The sequence below is a fragment of the Pantherophis guttatus genome, chromosome 2 (assembly GCF_059756535.1).
Source record: "Pantherophis guttatus breed Tessera chromosome 2, ASM5975653v1, whole genome shotgun sequence".
NCBI lineage: Eukaryota > Metazoa > Chordata > Lepidosauria > Squamata > Colubridae > Pantherophis > Pantherophis guttatus.
In genome coordinates this window covers 275,992,065-276,014,936 of record NC_142064.1, presented here as the reverse complement: position 1 = coordinate 276,014,936, position 22,872 = coordinate 275,992,065, and the positions used below count along the sequence as shown (strand labels likewise).

The 22,872-nt window shown below is 42.9% G+C and overlaps 2 protein-coding genes across 3 annotated transcripts in view; both read right to left on the bottom strand.

The window, feature by feature from the left end:
* LOC117668275 (uncharacterized) overlaps positions 1-22,872 on the bottom strand; it is a 38,746-nt gene that overhangs the window by 14,372 nt on the left and 1,502 nt on the right. The window contains exons 2-5 of the mRNA XM_087884513.1: positions 16,853-18,864; positions 15,356-15,433; positions 14,921-15,047; positions 10,301-11,328 (exon numbers count right to left, since the gene is read on the bottom strand). Coding sequence (XP_087740639.1) covers positions 10,301-11,328; positions 14,921-15,047; positions 15,356-15,433; positions 16,853-18,655 — 3,036 coding nt within the window. The 5' untranslated portion in view covers positions 18,656-18,864. The remainder of the gene's footprint in view (positions 1-10,300; positions 11,329-14,920; positions 15,048-15,355; positions 15,434-16,852; positions 18,865-22,872) is intronic.
* LOC117668269 (zinc finger BED domain-containing protein 5-like) lies at positions 23-20,142 on the bottom strand. 2 transcript variants are annotated; one of them, XM_087884504.1, is made up of 4 exons: positions 20,122-20,142; positions 6,973-6,995; positions 3,453-3,579; positions 23-1,976 (listed from the first exon to the last, which is right to left on the bottom strand). In XM_087884504.1, exons 1-4 carry the CDS (start codon positions 20,132-20,134, stop codon positions 166-168), a joined length of 1,974 nt encoding a protein of 657 aa, XP_087740630.1. In that variant the 5' UTR covers positions 20,135-20,142; the 3' UTR covers positions 23-165. The 2 variants fall into 2 exon arrangements, with proteins under 2 accessions (XP_087740630.1, XP_034277935.2); XM_034422044.3 differs by lacking the exons at positions 6,973-6,995; positions 20,122-20,142 and adding an exon at positions 7,191-7,569.

The following is a 22,872-nucleotide window of genomic DNA, read 5'->3' as shown; positions in this document are numbered from 1 at the left end:
TAATCACAAAAACAATATGTAATTATACATTGTGAAATATTTATTTCTAATTACAAATAAATGAAATTTTGTCTTGAAGCATGGTGTAGTATGGATAACAGTTTTAATACAACAACAGTAAACTACATTGGTACATTTTGTAACAGTATGCATAAAAAGCCAACGTCAGTGTGAAGATTGCGATTGCTTCTTTCTCACCAGATCAGAAATTCTCGGGGCAGTCTTTGCAAGAGCACAACGAAGATCATCTTCCACAACAAGTCTACTTCTGTATTTAGACTTGATAACCAACAAGCTGGAAAACCCTATTTCACAAAGATGTGTTGTTGGAAATGGAAGAAGAAGGCGCAACGCAGTCTCAGACAGAACAGGATATGACTGCAAACACTGGATCCAGAATTTTGTCACTGGCATTGTAGTGAAATCAGTTCTTGCTGCATCACTGTTAATAAGTTCAATGAACTCCTCTTGTGCTGTCTCAGGAACATCTTCAATTTTGACTGTGAATGGGCTTCTGGCAAGTGCAAATGGGGTGTCAGGTAGATTTGGAAAGTACGATGAAACTTCGTCTTCAAGCATGTGCAAGTGTTCTTTCGCAGAAATTATCATCATAATCTTTTTGTCTGGTTCAATGTCATGTTCCTCAAAGAAAGCAGATAAGGTAGGCAACATGTAAATTTTATTTTCATCCAATTTTTTTTGCCAAAGCTGAAGTTTCATTTGGAATGCTCGGATCTTTTCAGACAAATCGAGGCATGTTGCATCTGGTCCTTGCAGTGATAAATTTAACTCATTCAAGATGGCAAAGATATCAACCAAGTAAGCTATTTTCTGCAGTTCACTTTTATCGCTGAAAAGTGCTTCGAACTGCGGTCTTGCTTTCTGATTAAAAAACATTTTGAGTTCATCACGAAGCTCAAAAACACGTTTTAAAACTTTTCCTCTCGACAACCATCTCACTTCAGTGTGAAATAGCAGAGCATTGTTTGGCGCATCCAACTCGTTGCACAGTTGCGAAAACAGCTGACTGTTTAAAGAGCTCGCCTTTACAAAATTGACAGAACTTATGACACTTTTCATTACTTCTTGTAACTCTTGTGGCAGCATCTTCATTGCTAATATTTGCCAATGAATCATACAGTGAGTTCTGATGACTTTTGGTGACTCATTCAGTACCAAACGTTGAAACCCAGATCGACATCCTAGCATGGCTGAAGCACCATTTGTGCAAACACCACAAACTTTTTCCCAAGAAATCTTATGCTCTTTCAGAAATGAACCAACTGTGTCAAATACATCATGTCCAGTAGCTGTCGTTTCAAGAGGTTTGCAAAAAAGAAACTCATCTTTAAAGTTGCCATCATTAATATACCTCACGTAAACCAATAACTGTGAACAGTTTGCAACGTCTGTAGATTCATCAAGCTGGATACTAAATATTGGAAGTGGAGCAGATTTAATTTCCTGGATTACCTGATCAAGAATATCAGCAGACATGTCATCTATTCTTCTGCGGACAGTGTCGTTGGATAAGGAAATTGGACTCAATTTCTTAACAAATTCATCTCCGATCATAACTCGAACAATGTCTTTGGCCGTTGGCAACAGTAAATCCTCAGCAATGGTGTGAGGTTTCATAGCTCTGGCGATTCTGTGTGCCACCAAATATGAAGCTTCAACGGCTGCTACGTTTTGTTTGTCGCACTTGCCACCAGTGTCAAGTCTAGCTTTCTTGAGTCCGTCAGCTTTGCTTCTAAAATAGTTGGTATCCATGCCGGCAAAGCTCGGATGCTTGCTATCAAAATGGCGTTTCATTTTGTTTGGCTTCATAGATTCGGCTGATAGAACTTCACAACAAATAACGCATTGCGGTTTCTCAATTCCTGCTGTAATTATTGAGGTAAATCCATACTGTAAAAACTCCTCAATGTATTTTCTTTTCTTAACTTTCGGTTTCATTGTCATGGGTTGGTTTGCTAATGAAAATAATATTTAACAATAGCTTTAATAATGCAAAAGATGATACATGGCATAGTTCTTCCCTAACTTGCACATGACTGTTAGAACCAGGAGAGATCATGGATTGAGTACAATGTGAAACTCACTTAACAATGCTCTTGCTTAGCAACCAAAATTTGGGGCTCAATTCTGGTCATAAATCAAGGACTTTCTCTCCCTTCCTCTCTCTCTTTCTCTTTTTCTTTCATTCTTTCTTTTTTCTCTCTCTCCCTTCCACTTTCCCTCTTTCTCTCTCTCTCCTTTCTTTTCCTGCTTTCTCGCCACTTTTTTTCTCTCTTTGTCTCTCCCTTCCTCTCTCTTTTTCTTTCATTCTTTTTTCTCTCTCCCTTCCTTTCCTGCTCTCTCCGCTTTCTTTCTTTTTCTCTCTTTCTTGTCTCTCCCTTCCTCTCTTTTTCTTTCATTTTTTCTTTTTTCTCTCTCCCTTCCTCTTTCCCTCTTTCTCTCTCTCCTTTCTTTTCCTGCTTTCTCGCCGCTTTTTTTTCTCTCTTTGTCTCTCCCTTCCTCTCTCTTTCTCTCTTTTTGTCTTTTTCTTTCATTCTTTTTTCTCTCTCCCTTCCTCTTTCCCTCTCTCTCCCTTCCTTTCCTGCTTTCTCTCCACTTTCTTTCTCTCTCGTCTCTCCCTTCCTCTTTTGTCTCTTTTTCTTTCATTCTCTTTTTTCTCTCTCCCTTCCTCTTTCCCTCTCTCTCTCTCTCCCTTCCTTTCCTGCTTTCTCTCCGCTTTCTTTCTTTTTCTCTCTTTCTTGTCTCTCCCTTCCTCTTTTTTTTGTCTCTTTCTCTTTCATTCTTTCTTTTTTCTCTCTCTCCCTTCCGCTTTCCCTCTTTCTCTCTCTCTCCCCCTTCCTTTCCTGCTTTCTCTCCTGCACCCAAAACAGGAGCTTCAGGCTTTGGCAGGCAGGGGTTGAAACGGGAGCTTCAGGGGGCACTCCTGAAACTTCTCCTGCGCGGCTTTTGCCGCTGCAGGAATTGGCGGCGCGGTGGCGGCAGGGAATCCCTAAACTTACTCACCCAAACTTTTTCTGTTGAGCTTTTGCAGCAGCAGCAGAGTCCCTGAACTCCCCAGGACTTTTCCTGCACTAGAATCTTTTCTAGTCACGTGCACACACACCCACATGCACTCACGCACACACGCAACCTCTCTCCGCTCTTTGCTAAAGTGTGGGGCACTGCTTTGCACACTGGGATTCGCAGCCCTCCAATAGAGACAGAGGGTGAGGGTGAGTGAAGGCGTTGGGGGGGGCAAGAGAGGGCTTTGGCGACCCCTGTGAAATGGCCGTTTGACCCCCAAAGGGGTCGCGACCCCCAGGTTGAAAACCGCTGAATCTAGATAGAAGTTGCTTTCCGTGCACTTATGGCAACAAATGACTTCCAAAAATGCCTGAATACTAGAGCAAAACAGATCCTCATGCAGAATGATACACAAAACAGATCCTTACCCACAGCAGCCAGATTCCTAGAATTCTCCAGCATGACTTCTCTGTGTAAGGCTCTCTGGCTAGAATCCAGCAGAGCCCACTCCTCTTCCGTGAAATACACAGCCACGTCCTCAAAGGATACAGAGCCCTGAAATTCAAAGGAAATGTTATTCAGCAAACAGACATCCCAGAACATTCTCTTCCACATTTCCAATATCCTAAAAGTTAAGTTTTTGTAAGACAGAAAATGCTCCTTTTCTGATACAATGTAAGACTAGGTTTCATGGCTGCCTCTGCGACAATCCACCTATCTGGTTAGAATTTCTTCCTACCACAATTCATTTCGGTGAAAGACTTTGAGACGTCATTTTGTCGCATCTCTTTCTGTGTGAAAACTTTTTTTTTTGGCAGAAGCTACCATTTTGATGGGCACGGCTGACTCAAGATGGCTGGGTCAGGATCGAACAAGTCACACAGGTTAACTTGATGTTAACCACAACAGTGCCCCATAAACTCCTTGCCTGCTGGCCACCAATCACAGGCGTTCACACAGATACACCACATTCCAAGTTTGGGGACTTCTATCCGCAGAGAAAGGAGGGGCCTTCTCCCCAAGCCCAGGCATGATTGGCAGTTTCCTAGTTCAGATGTGGGTAAGTCTTCATGCTTGGAATATTGTGTCTGATAGTGCTATGCTGGCTGGAGGATTCTGGGAGTTGAAGTCCACAAGTCTTAAAGCTGCCAAGTTTGAAGACCTCTGCCCTAAGGACCTCCTTGTGGATCTGTCCTTTGGGGGAGGGGACCCAAAACACCCGTCCACCGACTTCCATGTGGAATAATCTGGGTGGGGAAAGAGAACTCTGGGACTGAAAGGGGAGGGAAACCATTTCTTCATAGGCCACAGCAGATATTTATTTTATTTTATTTATTTTATTAAATTTCTATACCGCCCTACTCCCGAAGGACTCAGGGCGGTGAACAGCCACAGGATAAAACACATAAATACTAAAATTTATGTGGGCTCCCACAGAGAGGGCCTCCTCGGGGTGCCATCAGCCAAACAGTGTAGGCTGGTGACCCCCAGGGGGAGGGCCTTCTCTGTGGGGGCACCTACCCTCTGGAATCAGCTGCCCCCAGAGATAAGGAGAATCCAAGACCTCGGTGCCTTCCGTCGTGCCCTTAAAACCCATTTTTTCAAGCAAGCCGGGCTGGCTTAAGAAGAAATTTTTAAATGTTTTAAATGTTTTAATGGGTAGTGAGTTTTAATTGGGCCAAATTTATATATCTTTTAATTGTTTTTTAATATTTGTCCTGCTTGTTTTTTAATTCTGGCTGTACACCGCCCTAAGTCCTCAGGGAGAAGGGCGGTATAGAAATTCAATAATAAATAAATAAATAAATAAAATTTAAAATAGAATAAAAACGAATTAAATAATTTGGCTGAACAAATTTAAAATACCCCATAATTTAAAAACAAATTAAAATTTACATTTAAAAAGGGGAGATGATTTAGGCTAGATATTTTGTGCCCATTAAGAAAGATGGGGCCAGAAACAAAAAACCTTCACCTCCAGTGATGGGATTAAGCCTTTACATTCTCCTTCACCCAAATTCTAAGAACAGGACATGACCATTTAACCCACCACCATTTAGCAGAAGACACAGAGCTCACTACATCGCACAATTTCCTAATTTCACACAATGCACAACCTCTCCATCCCCACCACAAGAGCAGCATTTGAGGAACCTCTATAAAATCCCAGCCCTCATCTAGTTAATGGTTCAGCTGACCCAGAACTGCTGTTGGTTCTGCTCCTCATTAAGTTTTCTTTCCAATCAGCCTCCATTTTATTTCCAGCCTCTTTCTCCCACCTTGGAACTGAACCAGATGGATTTTCCTTCCAACAAGGAGGGAACCCAAAGTCTCTTCTATTGCTACAACTTGCATTTGTCTTTCCAAAATTGGAACCTGTTAGATCTATAGTTGGAGATGCAAATTCCCTTGGGATTCCCTCTCCCTCCCTGGAAAGAGGACTCTTGAGGCCGAAAATAGAGGGAAACCAAAAATTCTCATTTATTGCTACAACTTGCATTTGTCTTTCCAAAATTGGAACCTGTTAGATCTATAGTTGGAGATGCAAATTCCCTTGGGATTCCCTCACCCTCCCTGGAAAGAGGACTCTTGAGGCCGAAAATGGAGGGAAACCAAAACATCTCATTTATTGTTTCAATTTACATTTGTGTTTCCAAAATTGGAACCTGTTAGATCCATAGTTGGAGATGCAAATTCCCTTGCGATTCCCTCTCCCTCCCTGGAAAGGACTCTTGAGGCCGAAAATGAAGGGAAACCAAAACATCTCATTTATTGTTTCAATTTATATTTGTGTTTCCAAAATTGGAACCTGTTAGATCTATAGTTGGAGATGCAAATTTCCTTGCGATTCCCTCTCCCTCCCTGGAAAGAGGACTCTTGAGGCCGAAAATAGAGGGAAACCAAAAATTCTCATTTATTGCTACAACTTGCATTTGTCTTTCCAAAATTGGAACCTGTTAGATCCATAGTTGGAGATGCAAATTCCCTTGGGATTCCCTCACCCTCCCTGGAAAGAGGACTCTTGAGGCCGAAAATGGAGGGAAACCAAAAAGTCTCTTTTATTGTTACAACTTGCATTTGTCTTTCCAAAATTGGAACCTGTTAGATCTATAGTTGGAGATGCAAATTCCCTTGGGATTCCCTCTCCCTCCCTGGAAAGAGGACTCTTGAGGCCGAAAATAGAGGGAAACCAAAAATTCTCATTTATTGCTACAACTTGCATTTGTCTTTCCAAAATTGGAACCTGTTAGATCTATAGTTGGAGATGCAAATTCCCTTGGGATTCCCTCACCCTCCCTGGAAAGAGGACTCTTGAGGCCGAAAATGGAGGGAAACCAAAACATCTCATTTATTGTTTCAATTTACATTTGTGTTTCCAAAATTGGAACCTGTTAGATCCATAGTTGGAGATGCAAATTCCCTTGGGATTCCCTCACCCTCCCTGGAAAGAGGACTCTTGAGGCCGAAAATGGAGGGAAACCAAAAAGTCTCTTTTATTGTTACAACTTGCATTTGTCTTTCCAAAATTGGAACCTGTTAGATCTATAGTTGGAGATGCAAATTCCCTTGGGATTCCCTCTCCCTCCCTGGAAAGAGGACTCTTGAGGCCGAAAATGGAGGGAAACCAAAAAAATCTCATTTATTGTTTCAACTTACATTTGTCTTTCCAAAATTGGAACCTGTTAGATCCATAGTTGGAGATGCAAATTTCCTTGCGATTCCCTCTCCCTCCCTGGAAAGAGGACTCTTGAGGCCGAAAATGGAGGGAAACCAAAAAATCTCATTTATTGTTTCAATTTACATTTGTGTTTTCAAAATTGGAACCTGTTAGATCTATAGTTGGAGATGCAAATTCCCTTGGGATTCCCTCTCCCTCCCTGGAAAGAGGACTCTTGAGGCCGAAAATGGAGGGAAACCAAAAAAATCTCATTTATTGTTTCAACTTACATTTGTCTTTCCAAAATTGGAACCTGTTAGATCCATAGTTGGAGATGCAAATTCCCTTGGGATTCCCTCTCCCTCCCGTGGAATAATCTGGGCGGGGAAAAAGGACCCTGGGACTGAGCGGGTAGTTTGCAGCTCTCCTCCCCGCCCTCCCCTTCGGGCTCAGCGGCAGGAGGGCCCAAGGCTGCTCCCGCCCTCCTCCGCAAGGCCATCCGGCTTACCCGCCGCGAATAGTTCGCTCTTTCTCTTGCCCGGCCGCCTTCGGACGCTCAGCCGCTCCGCTCCGGATTCCCTTCGCTTCCCGGGTATAAACGGGATCGCACTTCCACGCGGTCTGGATCTGGAGAAGCGCAGCTACAATTCGTTCCCTGCTCTCCGCTCCGACTTCAACGCAAGACGCCCCTCGGCCTCTGGGAAGAGCAGTCCCCCTTTGCAACCTCCCCGTCTACCAACCACTCCCGTCTCTTTCCTGCGGGACCCGACGGCTAGCCCGCTGGTGGATTTAAATGTGGATTTAAATCCGCCTTTCGTAGCTCTGTCCACGGATTGGAGAAGATCCCAAGCAGGGAGGAGCCTCAGCTGATTGGGAGAGGATTCCACGTAGGGAGCCACTGTCCCCCACCTTTCTTGGTATTAATGGAATGGAGCCGAATGGAACAGAACAGAATAGAAATTATTTATTGGTCATCCTTTCTGAATAACAGAGCCACAGTAGTTTTGAATGCTCCTCATTCTATGAATGGAAATGGGACATAATCCAGAATTTGAATTTTCCCTTCTTGACCCAATTCAGCTTCCCAAATTCTGCATGTTCCCTTGGCACTTTGTGTTTTTTTTTTTAGTATCTTGGAATCTTTATTATCATCAGCATCACCCTAGACCAGTGGCTCTCAACCTTCCTAATGCTGCGACCCTTTAATACAGTTCCTCATGTTGTGGTGACCCCCAATAAAATTATTCCTAAAACCATTGAAAATATGTGTTTTCTGATGGTCTGAGGCGACCCCTGTGAAAGGGTCGTTCGACCCCCAAAGGGGTCCCGACCCACAGGTTGAGAACCACTGCCCTAGACTAATTTTTTTTGTTGTTGTTGTTAAATATACCTCCACAGGGCACAATCACATACAAGCAATATGATTGGTAAATTACATGAGCTCTATCCCAAGCATAATGCCAGGGCCGGATTTTCCTATAGGCTAACTAGGTTTCAGCCTAGGGCCTCAAGATCAAGAGGGGCCTACATTCAAATTAGCAAAATTAAAATTACACTTTCACTATAGGTGAAAGGGCCTCATACGTGGAATAGCCTAGGGCCTCTTTTCATCTAAATCCGGCCCTGCATAATGCACCAAAATGTCAAAAAAGTTATTAAAAAAAATGAACTCCACCCAAAAAGGTGATAATGACTTAAGAATGTCTCGGGGAGACTGGTACAATCCTAAAAAGACCAAAGGAAACTTGGCTTAAACCCCCCCCCCCAAAACCATAAAGAATGCACAGAGAGAAATCCCACAACTGGAAATGACCAGATTTTGGAGGAGTGTGTGCGAATTCCTAAGGTTCATTTTTTTCACATTCCATATTCCACCTTTACATATTTTGAGAAGTAAACAACACTAATTTGAAGCAATAGGCCTTCTAGAAATGCAAAATAAAAAGAGAGGGAAGTTTATTTACAATTTTAGCAGCACAAGAAAGTATAGTCCTCAACTTACGACCATAATGGAGGCTCGAATTCTAATCGTAAGCGTAAGTCGTAAGTCACAAATTGAGATACCCACCTGAGGAACCTGATTTTATGAATCTTTTTGCAGCAGTTGTAAAGCACATGCCCGCAGTCATTTAAAAAAGTCAATATTCCTACGGGCCTTTTTTGCTAGAAACTTTGAAAAGTCCGCTTCCCAGCAAAAAAAAAAGCCCCGTATAAATCATATGAACATGGAACCACCTGCAAAGATGAGCAGTTGCCAAGGGCCTGAAATGCAGTCATGTGATCTTTTCCAAAGCACCAGAAGGCAAGACAAGAAATAATGGATGGAAACTAATCAAGGACATAAGCAGGCTGGAATTAAGAAGGAACTTCCTAGCAGTGAGAACAATTACTCAGTGGAATGGCTTGTCCTCAGAAGTTGAGGGGGCTTCATCACTGGAGGCTTTCAAAAGACTGGACAGCCACTTGTCTAAAATGGTATAGGGTCTTCTGTTTGAGCAGGAGGTTGGACTAGAAGATCTCCAAGATCTCTTCCAGCTCTATTCTGATTGGCGAATGCCATCATTCCAAGCCCAAAACTGGTTCATATTTCTCTTGGGGGTGGCCCATCGTAAATTCAAAGAGTTGCAAAGCAAGTACTACCCACAGTCCTTAGAAAAGAAAAGCTCAAATATTTTATTGTTAAATTAAAAGACAATCATCATAGTAAATTTGTAAAAAGTTGTATAAAATGGGGATTTGTGAAGAGGAAGAAGTGTTTTCCTGTATTTATTAAGGGAGGGGTATCAGCCGAGGTAGTTATTGAGTGTTTGAGAGTTTCATCACTATCATAATATTTTTGTAACATTAAACCTGATTCTACTATATTTATTCCGCACTGCAGGACAAACCTTCCATCTATGGGGCATCGCATCAAATGTTTTGACAGAGATATTAGATCCTTGTCTGTTTTTTTTTTTTACAAGGCTAAACATTCCCATTGGCCTCAGTCTGTTTTCATGGGACTTGAACCCTGACCTACCATATAATCCTCATCAGCCTCTCATAGAACAGTCCCAGATTATAGCAAGAAAAATATTCAAGATTGGTCTAACAAAATGTGGAGAGGGGTTCATAATTCGTTGGAAACCTAGGCAAAATAACACCAGTCCTCTCCACGTTCCACTCTTTTATGCAGTTTTTCTCCTGAGTGGAACTTTTATGGTATTTAAGAAGACACGTCCTCTTAAAATAGTTGCTTTGCTCCATTTCTTGATGTACCCTCTTCTCCTGTATGCATCACTTCTTCCTAGTCTGCAAGTTTAGCATCCATGAAGTTTATCCAAACTCACATATATATTTTCGGGGGGGTGGGAGGAATGACCAGTACGGCCATCGAAAGTTTGTCCATAGTCATAGGCTTTCCTGTGGGAAATAAGGACAATGCCACATTTTAACCCATTTCCACACTTCAGGCATTTTTATGGATCTCCAATGTGGATTCATTTTGATCTGATGAGACGACCTTTCGAACTGAATGTTATTGCAAAGTCAACATATTTCTGGTGTGTTTAGAAGACTCTTGTGTGGATTGTTTTATGTAGTGAAAGGTGACTTTCCTGACTAAAGCTCTTGCCACACTGAGCATTTGAACAGTTTCTCCCTTGTGTGAGTCCTTTTATGGCAAATAAAATGACTGCTGTATTTGAAAGTCTTTCCACACTCCAAACACTGATACGGTCTCTCCCCAGTGTGAGTTCTTTTATGTTGCATAAGACTACTGTTCCGCCCGAAGCTCTTCCCACACTCCAGGCACGTGTACGGTTTTTCTCCCGTGTGGATCCTTTTATGATACACTAAGGCAGTTTTCCGAATGAAGCTCTTATCACACTCTGTACATTTATATGGTCTCTCCCCCGTGTGGCTCCTTACATGTTTGTTAAGGCCTGAACTTTCATTGAACTTCCTTCCGCAGTGAAGACACATATATGGTTTCTCCCCCGTGTGGATTCGTAGATGTCTTGTGAGATGACCCATCTGCCAGAAACTTTTTCCACATACCTGGCATATATATGGCTTCTCCCCTGAGTGCATCAGTTCATGGGCAGTAAGCCTACATCTGTGAGGGAAGGTCTTTCCGCACTTCAGACATTTATATAGTTTTTCCATTGGGGGATTTTCTGGGGGTAAAATAAACAAGTGTTTCTTGCCGAAACCCGTTCCAGACGCATATGGGTTCTTCTCTTTATGTGACCTATGATGACTGTTTAAAGTGAATTTTTCTACACAATTTATAGGTGCATATGGTGTCTCTGGAATGTAGGTTGGCTGATGTAAAGCAAGAGAGGTACTAAGATTGATATTTTGCCCATTCTCTTGACGCTCACATTGTTCCTCTTCAGTCTGCTTTATACAATATTCAGTGAAAACAAATGTTGCTCTCTCTGTCTTGTCACCACCAAAATATTTTTCACTTCCTACTGGTTGCTGAAGTTGCTGAGCTGGGAGGCTGAGGACTTCATTGTGATCAGGAGAAGATTTCTTCCTTTCATTCTTTAGGCAGCTTGTCATAGTCCTTTGAAGTACCCTCTGAATTCCAAGCATCCTTTCTTCAGACTGGAATAGCGCTAAGCTGGGTTCCTGGTGGTTCTTATGCTCCTGCCTGTAACCTTATTTGATGAAAAACAGAAAAAAAAATCATTACATTTATCACGTAAAAATGCCGCAACTGTTATTTTTGCATTTCCAAGATTTTCTGGGTGCCTCTTTATATGTCTAAAACTTTCATTTCATTTCTGGTTCTTCCTCAGATATTATGTCCTTTTGTTTAGTTCCCAACTTATTTTTATGAAGTATTTCTAGTCCACATACCCCACCCAGAAAAAAACCCAACCTTTTTGTCATCTGACATCTGAGCAAATGCAGTTTCAAGAGTGCTTTACATCAGGGCTGTCAGACTCCTGGCCCACGGGCTCTACTGTATTCTAACTTGTATAAAATACAGGAGTAGATAAGTCAAAAATAGATCAGATAAGACAACACTTGCCGAAACTTTCACAAACTCGGAGACAAGATATGAATAACCCAATAACTATTTTTGAAATATCAGAATCTATAAGAAAAATGAAATCAGGTAAAGCTCCTAGTCCAGACTGACTTACAAGTCAATATTATAAATGTTTTGAAGACAAACTTCTTCAGCCATTAAAGGATATAATGAATGATATTTTACAGGAGGGAAGGATAACCCCAAATTGGAAAGAAGCTAATATTGTGTTGTTCCCAAAGGAGTCAGGATATCATGACGATAAAGAATTATAGATCTCGCTATTCTCACTATTCAATAAGGATGATAAATTATTTGTTGCAGTTTTGGCAGAAAGATTAAAGAAAGTTTTACAGGTATATATCTGGATTTTTGCCTAAAAGACTCTTAAGGAACAACATGAGAACTGTTTTGAATATTATTGAATACTTACAGTATCTTAATGAATAACAGGCAGCTTTAATATTCTTAGATGCAGAGAAGGCCTTTGACAACTTAAATTGGCCCTTTATGTTTAAAATCCTGGAAGAAATGGATTTTGGTGGGGATTTAATTCAAGAGGTCAAACATCACAGCAGCAAAGATTGCTATTAATGGTGAATTAACAAGAAGCTTGGGAAATTTTGAAAAGTGAGATTATAAAACCCCAATACCAATGAAGAAGAAAAATAATAGATCTCAAAAGAAACCAGCATGGCTGCATAAAGAACTCTCTAGCAAATTGAAAGACAAAAAGGACAAGTATAAAAAGTGGAAAGAGGGGCAAATAACTAAGGCAGAATATTAGCAAATCACCCGAGCCTGTAAAGATGAAGTGAGGAAAGCTAAGGCTCACAATGAACAAAGGCTTGCGACTAAAGTAAAAAATAACCAAAAAAAGCTTCTTCCAACATATTAAAAACAAGAAAAAGGTCAAGGAAACAATTGGCCCATTGCTGGGAGAAAGTGGCAAGAAGGTGACAAGCAACAGGGAGAAAGCAGAACTACTTAACTCATTTTTTGCATCTGTCCTTACACAAAAGGAAAAAACAGTACCACAAAAAACAGATTAGGAGCACAAGTTAAAATAGGGAAGAAAATGGTAAGTGAACACTTGTCTACCCTAGACGAGTTCAAATCACCAGGACCAGATGGATTACACCCCAAGGTTCTGAAGGAACTGGCAGAAAAGATCTCAGAACCACTGAATTATATCTTTCAAAGATCCTGGAGCACAAGGGAACTGCCAGAGGATTGGAAAAGAGCTGATGTAGTTCCCATCTTCAAAAAAGGAAAAAAAAAATAGATCCAGGAAACTACAGACCTATTAGCCTAACCTCAATACCAGGGAAGATCCTGGAAAAGATAATCAAACAACGAATCACCAAACACCTAGAAGCAAACCAAGTAATAACCAAAAGCCAACATGGGTTTGTCAAAAACAGATAATGCCAGACTAATCTTATTGCATTCTTTGACAAAGTGACAAAATTAGTGGACCAGAGGAATGCTGTCGATATAATTTACTTGGACTTTAGTAAAGCATTTGATAAAGTAGACCATAACCTACTACTAGATAAAAGTAGAAAAATGTGGGTTAGACAGCATCACCACCAGATGGATTCGTAACTGGCTGACCAACCGCACTCAACGTGTAGTCCTCAATGGAACTGCATCTACATGGAGGGAAGTATGCAGTGGAGTACCGGAGGGCTCTGTTTTAAGCCCAGTGCTCTTCAACATCTTCATCAATGACTTGGACGAGGGGATAGATGGGGAACGCATCAAATTTGCAGATGACACCAAGCTGGCAGGAATAGCCAACACTCCAGAAGATAGGCTCAAGATACAGAAGGATCTTGACAGACTTGAACATTGGGCACTATCTAACAAAATAAAATTCAACAGTGAAAAAAGCAAGGTTCTACATTTAGGGAAGAAAAACAAAATGCACAGGTACCGTATATGTGGTACCTTGCTCAATAGTAGTAACTGTGAGAGGGATCTTGGAGTCCTAGTGGACAACCATTTAGATATGAGCCAGCAGTGTGCAGCAGCTGCCAAAAAAGCCAACACAGTTCTGGGCTGCATAAACAGAGGGATAGAATCAAGATCATGTGAAGTGTTAATACCACTTTATAACGCCTTGGTAAGGCCACACTTGGAATATTGCATTCAGTTTTGGTCGCCACGATGTAAAAAAGACGTTGAGAAAGAGTGCAGAGAAGAGCAACAAAGATGATTAGGGGACTGGAGGCTAAAACATATGAAGAATGGTTGCAGGAACTGGGTATGTCTAGTTTGATGAAGAGAAGGACTAGGGGAGACATGATAGCAGTTCCAATATCTCAGGGGTTGCCACGAAGAAGAGGGAGTCAAACTATTCTTCAAAGCACCTGAGGGTAGAACAAGAAACAATGGGTGGAAACTAATCAAGGAGAGAAGCAATTTAGAACTAAGGAGAAATTTCCTGACAGTTAGAACAATTAATAAGTGGAACAACTTGCCTGCAGAAGTTGTGAATGCTCCAACGCTGGAAATTTTTAAGATGTTGGATAACCATTTGTCTGAAGTGGTGTAGGGTTTCCTGCCTGGGCAGGGGGTTGGACTAGAAGTCCTCCAAGGTCCCTTCCAACTCTGTTATTCTATTCTAAAAGCAAGATTTAAATCTTGATTTAAATCAAATCCATTATTCTATTCTATTCTATTCTATTCTATTCTATTCTATTCTATTCTATTCTATTCTATTCTATTCTATTCTATTCTCTAATGTGAATCCTCAAAGGATATAAGACAAGGGTCCTCAAACTACAGCCCACTGGCCACATACGGACTGCCAAAGCCATTAATCCGGCCCGCACATGACCACGAGGCTGCCCCGCTCAGACACTTTGGCCGAGCACAGGATTTACCTTCGCAAGCCCCTCAGGCTGAAACTGGAAGGTAAGGCCAACCATTTTGGCCTACAAAGAGGTTCTGGAGGTGGGGATGAAAAATAGGGCATGCAGATACCCTGGGAGCCCAGGAAACGGCCCGTTTTGGCCTGCAGAATGCTTCTGGAGGCAGGGGAGGTGAAAAATGGGGTGTGTGGACACCCCAGAAAGCCAAAAACGGGCCCCCTTTTCACCTCCCTCGCTTCCAGAAAATAGGCAGGAAGAGAGCGAAAGAGAGATAGAGAGAGAGAGAATTTCCAGAATGGCCACGTGTGCCAGATCCATGTCAAAACAGATCCTTACCCACAGCAGCCAGATTCCTAGAAGTCTCCAGCATGACTTCTCTGTGTAAGGCTCTCTGGCTAGAATCCAGCAGAGCCCACTCCTCTTCCGTGAAATACACAGCCACGTCCTCAAAGGATACAGAGCCCTGAAATTCAAAGGAAATGTTACTCAGCACACAGACATCCCAGAACATTCTCTTCCACATTTCCAATATCCTAAAAGTAAGTTTTTCTACAGCAAAAAATGCTCCTTTTCTGACACAACGTACGACTAGGTGTCATGGCTGCCACAGGATCTTTCTGTGTGAAAACCTTTTTTTTTTTTTTGTAGAAGCTGCCATTTTGATGTAATAACTCCATTCCTCACATATATAACTTTTCACTGAATCTGCTTGAACAAGTCAGACTAATGTTTTAGACTTTAAAGATTTCCTGCTCTGATAAAGCTCCTTACCAGAGATGTTGTGGCAGAGAGACCAGATAGAGCTTCTCCACGGTGAAGGGGTACCCTGGCCATCTTCATTGGCTGACCCTGCAATTTAAAATATAGCCAGGATGAAAGACCAATAAATGTTAAAACAATTAAACAGGATGGTGTCTCCAAAGCTGGACCATGTTATAGCTTAGCTCAGAAGTGTCAAACTCAATTTCTTTGAGGGCCGCATCAGCATTATGCTTGCCCTCAAAGGGCCAGTTATGGTACATATAAGACTATGATGACTCACAGGGACCTACTGGCCGCCAATCACGTACAGGTGTGCACACAGATACACCACATTCCAAGTTTGGGGACTTCTATCCGCAGAGAAAGGAGAAGCCTTCTCCCCAAGCCCAGGCATGATTGGCAGTTTCCTAGTTCAGATGTGGGTAAGTCTTCAAGCTTGGAATAGTGGGTCTGAGTCTGTGGACACAGCACGCCAAAGAAGATATTCTTCTCCCAATCCCAGGCATTGTTAGCGTTTCCCTGTCCGGTGTCCTGTCCCGGCAAAGCAGGAGGTGGAGTACAATGCTGTTGCATATGGAAGCACAGAGGAAAAAGTTTGCAGGAAGCACTTTGCTCCGAGTCCAACTTCTGCCTTGACAGATCTCTGAAGGCCAAGGGGAACAGTGGCAGGGGAACAGTGGCCCCGCTCCTGCAGAAGGGAAGTTGGCCCTTCTCGAAAGGGAAATCTCCATTTCCAATTGTGTGTGGTAAGGATGCTGGCTTGTTGGAGCAGCCTTCCCTCGTGCAGCTCCCCTGCCACCCCCTCCTCCCATCCAGAGATCTTTCAAGTCAGAAGTTGGACTCGGAGGAAACTGCTTCCTGCAAACTTTCGCCACATTAGCATTATGGTTGCCCTTAAAGGGCCAAATGGAGGTGAGACTATTGTATCATATTAGTTCAGGAGCAGGGTGGATAAAAATCAATGATTTTTTTAAAAAAATCAAAACAATCAGATTTTTTTTATTTAAATAGGATTTTTTTTATTTAAATAGGATTTTTTTGATTTTTATCAAATTTATTTTAATAAAAAACTTTTGGGGTAAAAATCTATCGTAAGATAGTTTTCTATTTAAGATACATAAATAATTTAGCTTATTCAGCATGAAATGGAGCTTAGTTATGTAGCATGAGGCTGTATATTCTGCAACCCTGGGACTATCGGTGAGTCAACAGTGGGTCAAAGGAGTAGCAGAGATGACAGTTGCTCTTTAAAAATTATGATTTAAATCGAGTTGATTTAAATCAAGCCTTTTTACTAGTGATTTAAATCATGATTTAAATCGTGATTTAAATCAACTAGATTTAAATCAAATCCACCCTGTTCAGGAGTGTATTATATCTAAGACGTGGGCCAAACAGTATTAACATTTCAAATATGAACACATACATGATTTCAAATAAACCTGCAAAAACAAATTTAAAACAAAGAAAAAAAACAAGCTTTTTAGTTCTCTCTCTCTCTCGTACCTTTTTGTCCGACCTGGATGCTTGGCATCTTTTCTTGGCTACAAGTTCATCCATGTTTAGGGTTAGGTTTTGAGCTGTGGAAACTCTCAGGATAGAGTGGAGGCGTGCATCAGTGAGAACACTTCTGTGTGCGCTTTTGTTCACCCTCCTCACAGAGAAAACTTTCTCACACAGGTACGTGTTACCAAACATGCAGAGCATTCGAGCAGCTTGTAGGCGGAGCTGGGGCATCGTTTCAGGGATGAACCTGGTGAAAAGTGCGGACCCTACAGAATCGTACTTTGCCTTAAGTGTGCTGCTACACTGGAGTTCTATCAGCTCCGCCTGGATGTCTGCAGGTGCTTTCTTCACATCGACTGAAAAGGGATGACCGAGCAGTCCAAAATTGAATGCCTGCGCTTCAAACTCGACAAAGCGGCGTGTAAACTCCATCTGAAGTGTGCTCAGTTTATCAGCAAACTGAGCGTGTGAGAACACAAAGGTGGAGGAGACTTGGCTGATGATTGTTTGGCAACAGGGAAAGTGACTCAGGTTTCCTTGCTGCATTTGAGTCTCCCACAGTCGCAGCTTTACTTGGAAGCCTTTCACTGCATCATACATGTCCGTGATCATACGGTCCCGTTCCTGAAGCTGAAGTTTTAGCGTAGTGAGATGCTTTGTTATATCGCACAGGAAAGCCAATTCGCACAGCCACTTTTCATCCCGCAGTACTGTGGAGTCTTTTCCTTTACTTTCAACGAACTGACAAATTTCCGTACGCAACTCAAAAAACCTAATGAGCACTTTTTCTTGACTCAACCATCGCACCTCTGTGTGATAGGGCAGATCACCAAGTTCAGAATGTATTTCCTCAAATAAAGACTTAAATTGACTGTGATGTAAACCATTGGCTCTTATAAAATTAATTGTCTGTGTTACAATGCTCATTACATGTCCCATCTTCAGAGTTTTCCCGCACAGTGTTTCCTGGTGTATGATGCAGTGATATGCTGTCAGCTCATGTGTGCAATTCTCGCTCTTCATCTTCTCTCGCATCCTTCTCACTAATCCACTCTTTCCCCCGCGCATCGAAGGTGTTCCATTTGTTGTCAGTCCCGTGAGTTTGTCCCAGGGCAGTTTCATGTCACTTACACATTTAGATACTGCTTCAAATATGTCTTTTCCTGTGGTCATGCCATGCATTGATCTCATGTCCAAAAATTCCTCTGTAATGCATAAACCTGAGTCCACTCCACGGATGAAGATTGTCAGCTGTGCCGTGTCAGAGATGTCAGCACTCACATCCACAGCCAGGGAATACGCAATGAAACCCTTTCCCTTTTCAACCAGCTGTCCTTGTAAAACAGCGGCAAGTTCACCGATCCGATCAGCAACAGTATTTCTGCTTAGGCTTAAGTTCAAAAATGCTTCCTTTTGGTCCGGACACAAGACTTCGCACGCTTTAATCATGCAGCGCTTCAAAAACTCCCCCTCTGTAAACGGCCAGGCTGATTTAGCTATCTCTTCCGCCACTATAAAACTAGCTTTCACAGCAGCTTCACGTTGTGATTTTGCTTTTATGAACGACATCAGACTCTTTTTCAGCTCTTCCACTTTCTTTAGCTTCTGCTGTATGTCCAGGTTTTTGTACTTGTCCGGATGTTTGGCCTCATAGTGTCGTCTCATGTTATATTCTTTAAATACAGCCACAGTATCTCTGCAAACAAGGCAGATGGCCTGATCTTCAATATTAACAAACAGGTACTCTGCCTCCCACCTCTTTTGAAAGCACCTGTTTTCAATGTCCACTTTCCGTTTGGCCATTTTGGGGAGGGGGGGGTTAATTATCGGCACGCAGGTCTTCTTCACGGCAGATGTTGTGTATATATGGAGTATGAGACTGCACAGAAAGCTCAAAGTCCCAGGTGCTGCTTGAGGCGAGCAGTTGTGAGAGCTCTAGGTATCCACTCCGGCGGCTCAGTAGGATGCTGTGAGTCCAGATGTTTTGAGCAGGTTTAGCAAGGTCACAGCATCTATGGAGAGAAAGCAAGTGACTGCAGCTCTGGTTGATATAATTATATATTTTATACAGGAGAGATCCTGGATGGATGGAGGAAAAAAATCAGCAATCCATCATCACTGCCAAGGTGATCTAGCAGCCAAAGAGGCTACTCAACCTCTCTAGTTAAGCTGCCCTCCATTTCTGATCAGATTCTGATAGTTTCACTGCTGCGTTTTGGTCTCTGATTGTAGGGGGTAAAAATCAAGACACACCCATCTTTCCCAAATAGGAAAGAAGGAACACACAACTCTCCTACCTCCAAGAAGCCCAGAAATATAGCTCAACATCCCTGAAATATCCATCCAAAATTTAGGTTTGTGGGCAAAGCTCATTAGATCCCCCGGGGGCAGAGGTCTTCAAACTTGGCAGCTTTAAGACTTGTGGACTTCAACTCCCAGAATTCTCCAGCCAGCTATGCTATGCTGGCTGGAGGACTCTGGGAATTGAAGTCCAAAAGTCTTAAAGCTGCCAAGTTTGAAGATCTCTGCCCCAGGGCCTCCTTGTGGATCTGTCCTTTGGGGGAGGGGACCCAAAAGACCCCTCCACTGACTTCCATGTGGAATAATCTGACCGGGGAAAGAGAACTCTGGGACTGAAAGGGGAGGGAAGTGTCTTCAATAGTTACAACTTGAATGTGTGTCTCCAAAAGTGGGCCCTGTTATCTTCCATGGTTGGAATGCAAATTTCCTCTTTCTCCCTTGGACAAATCTGGATGGGGAAAGAGAACTCTGGGGCAGAAAATGGAGGGAAACTATTTCTTAATAGCCCACAGCAGATATTTTGTGCCCATTAAGAAAGATGGGGCCAGCCTATTCAGAAAAAAAACCCTTCACCTTGAGTGATGGGATTAAGCATTTACATTCTCCTTCACCCAAATTCTAAAAACAGGATATGACCCACTACCATTTAGCAGAAGACACAGAGCTCACTACATCGCACAATTTCCTAATTTCACAGAGTGCACAACCTTTCTCCCCCCACCCCCCAAGAGCAGCATTTGAGGAACCTCTATAAAATCCTGGCCCTCATTTAGCTAATGGTTCAGCTGACCCAGAACTGCTGTTGGTTCTGCTCCTCATTAAGTTTTCTTTCCAATCAGCCTCCATTTTATTTCCAGCCTCTTTCTCCCAGCTTGGAACTGAACCAGATGGATTTTCCTTCCAACAAGGAGGGAAACCAAAGTCTCTTCTATTGCTACAACTTGCATTTGTCTTTTCAAAATTGGAACCTGTTAGATCCATAGTTGGGAGATGCAAATTCCCTTGGGATTCCCTCTCCCTCCCTGGAAAGAGGACTCTTGAGGCCGAAAATGGAGGGAAATAAAAAATATCTCATTTATTGTTTCAACTTACATTTGTGTTTTCAAAGGTGGAACCTGTGAGATCTATAGTTGGAGATGCAAATTTCCTTGGGATTCTCACTCCCACCCGTGAAATAATCTGGGCAGGGAAAGAAAACTCTGGGACTGAATATGGAGGGAAACCAAAGTCTCTTCTATAGTTACAACCTGCATTTGGGCCTCCAAAGATGGGCTGTGTATGCTCCATAGTTGGAGATGCAAATTCCCTTGGGATTCCCACTCCCATCTGTGGAATAATCCAGGCGGGTAAAAAAACCTCTGGGACTGAATATGGAGGGAAACCAAAGTCTCTTCTATAGTTAAAACCTGCATTTGGGTCTCCAAAGATGGGCTGTGTACCCTCCATAGTTGGGAGATGCAAATTCCCTTGGGATTCCCACTCCCATCTGTGGAATAATCGAGGCGGGTAAAAAAACCTCTGGGACTGAATATGGAGGGAAACCAAAGTCTCTTATATGGTTACAACCTGCATTTGGGTCTCCAAAGATGGGCTGTGTACCCTCCATAGTTGGAGATGCAAATTCCCTTGGGATTCCCACTCCCATCTGTGGAATAATCCAGGTGGGTAAAAAAACCTCTGGGACTGAATATGGAGGGAAACCAAAGTCTCTTCTATAGTTACAACCTGCATTTGGGTCTCCAAAGATGGGCTGTGTACCCTCCATAGTTGGGAGATGCAAATTCCCTTGGGATTCCCACTCCCATCTGTGGAATAATCGAGGCGGGTAAAAAAACCTCTGGGACTGAATATGGAGGGAAACCAAAGTCTCTTATATGGTTACAACCTGCATTTGGGCCTCCAAAGGTGGGCTGTGTACCCTCCATAGTTGGGAGATGCAAATTCCCTTGGGATTCCCTCTCCCACCTGTGGAATAATCTGGGCGGGGAAAGAAAACTCTGGGACTGAATATGGAGGGAAACCAAAGTCTCTTCTATAGTTACAACCTGCATTTGGGTCTCCAAAGATGGGCTGTGTACCCTCCATAGTTGGGAGATGCAAATTCCCTTGGGATTCCCACTCCCATCTGTGGAATAATCCAGGCGGGTAAAAAAACCTCTGGGACTGAATATGGAGGGAAACCAAAGTCTCTTCTATAGTTACAACCTGCATTTGGGTCTCCAAAGATGGGCTGTGTACCCTCCATAGTTGGGAGATGCAAATTCCCTTGGGATTCCCACTCCCATCTGTGGAATAATCGAGGCGGGTAAAAAAACCTCTGGGACTGAATATGGAGGGAAACCAAAGTCTCTTATATGGTTACAACCTGCATTTGGGCCTCCAAAGGTGGGCTGTGTACCCTCCATAGTTGGGAGATGCAAATTCCCTTGGGATTCCCTCTCCCACCTGTGGAATAATCTGGGCGGGGAAAGAAAACTCTGGGACTGAATATGGAGGGAAACCAAAGTCTCTTCTATGGTTGCAACCTGCATTTGGGTCTCCAAAGGTGGGCTGTGTACCCTCCATAGTTGGGAGATGCAAATTCCCTTGGGATTCCCACTCCCATCTGTGGAATAATCGAGGCGGGTAAAAAAACCTCTGGGACTGAATATGGAGGGAAACCAAAGTCTCTTCTATGGTTGCAACCTGCATTTGGGTCTCCAAAGGTGGGCTGTGTACCCTCCATAGTTGGGAGATGCAAATTCCCTTGGGATTCCCTCTCCCACCTGTGGAATAATCCTGGCGGGGAAAGAAAACCTCTGGGACTGAATATGGAGGGAAACCAAAGTCTCTTCTATAGTTACAACCTGCATTTGGGTCTCCAAAGATGGGCTGTGTACCCTCCATAGTTGGGAGATGCAAATTCCCTTGGGATTCCCACTCCCATCTGTGGAATAATCGAGGCGGGTAAAAAAACCTCTGGGACTGAATATGGAGGGAAACCAAAGTCTCTTATATGGTTACAACCTGCATTTGGGCCTCCAAAGATGGGCTGTGTACCCTCCATAGTTGGGAGATGCAAATTCCCTTGGGATTCCCACTCCCATCTGTGGAATAATCGAGGCGGGTAAAAAAACCTCTGGGACTGAATATGGAGGGAAACCAAAGTCTCTTCTATGGTTGCAACCTGCATTTGGGCCTCCAAAGGTGGGCTGTGTACCCTCCATAGTTGGGAGATGCAAATTCCCTTGGGATTCCCTCTCCCACCTGTGGAATAATCCTGGCGGGGAAAGAAAACCTCTGGGACTGAATATGGAGGGAAACCAAAGTCTCTTCTATAGTTACAACCTGCATTTGGGTCTCCAAAGATGGGCTGTGTACCCTCCATAGTTGGAGATGCAAATTCCCTTGGGATTCCCACTCCCACCCATGGAATAATCTGGGTGTGGAAAAAGGACCCTGGGACTGAACGGGTAGTTTAATCTGGGCAGGGAAAGAGAACTTCCCTGCACCAGAGGGGCCTGGTGGCTCAGCAGACTAAAAGCATTGTGATTAACACCAGCTGTCTGCAATTACTGTAAGTTCGAATCTCACCAGGCTCAAGGTTGACTCAGCCTTCCGTCCTTTCTAAGGTAGGTTAAATGAGAACCCAGTTTGTGGGGGGCAATAAACTGACTTTGTATAAATATACAAAACTATGAAGGCTATTGCTTAACGCATTGTAAGCTGCCCTGAGTCTC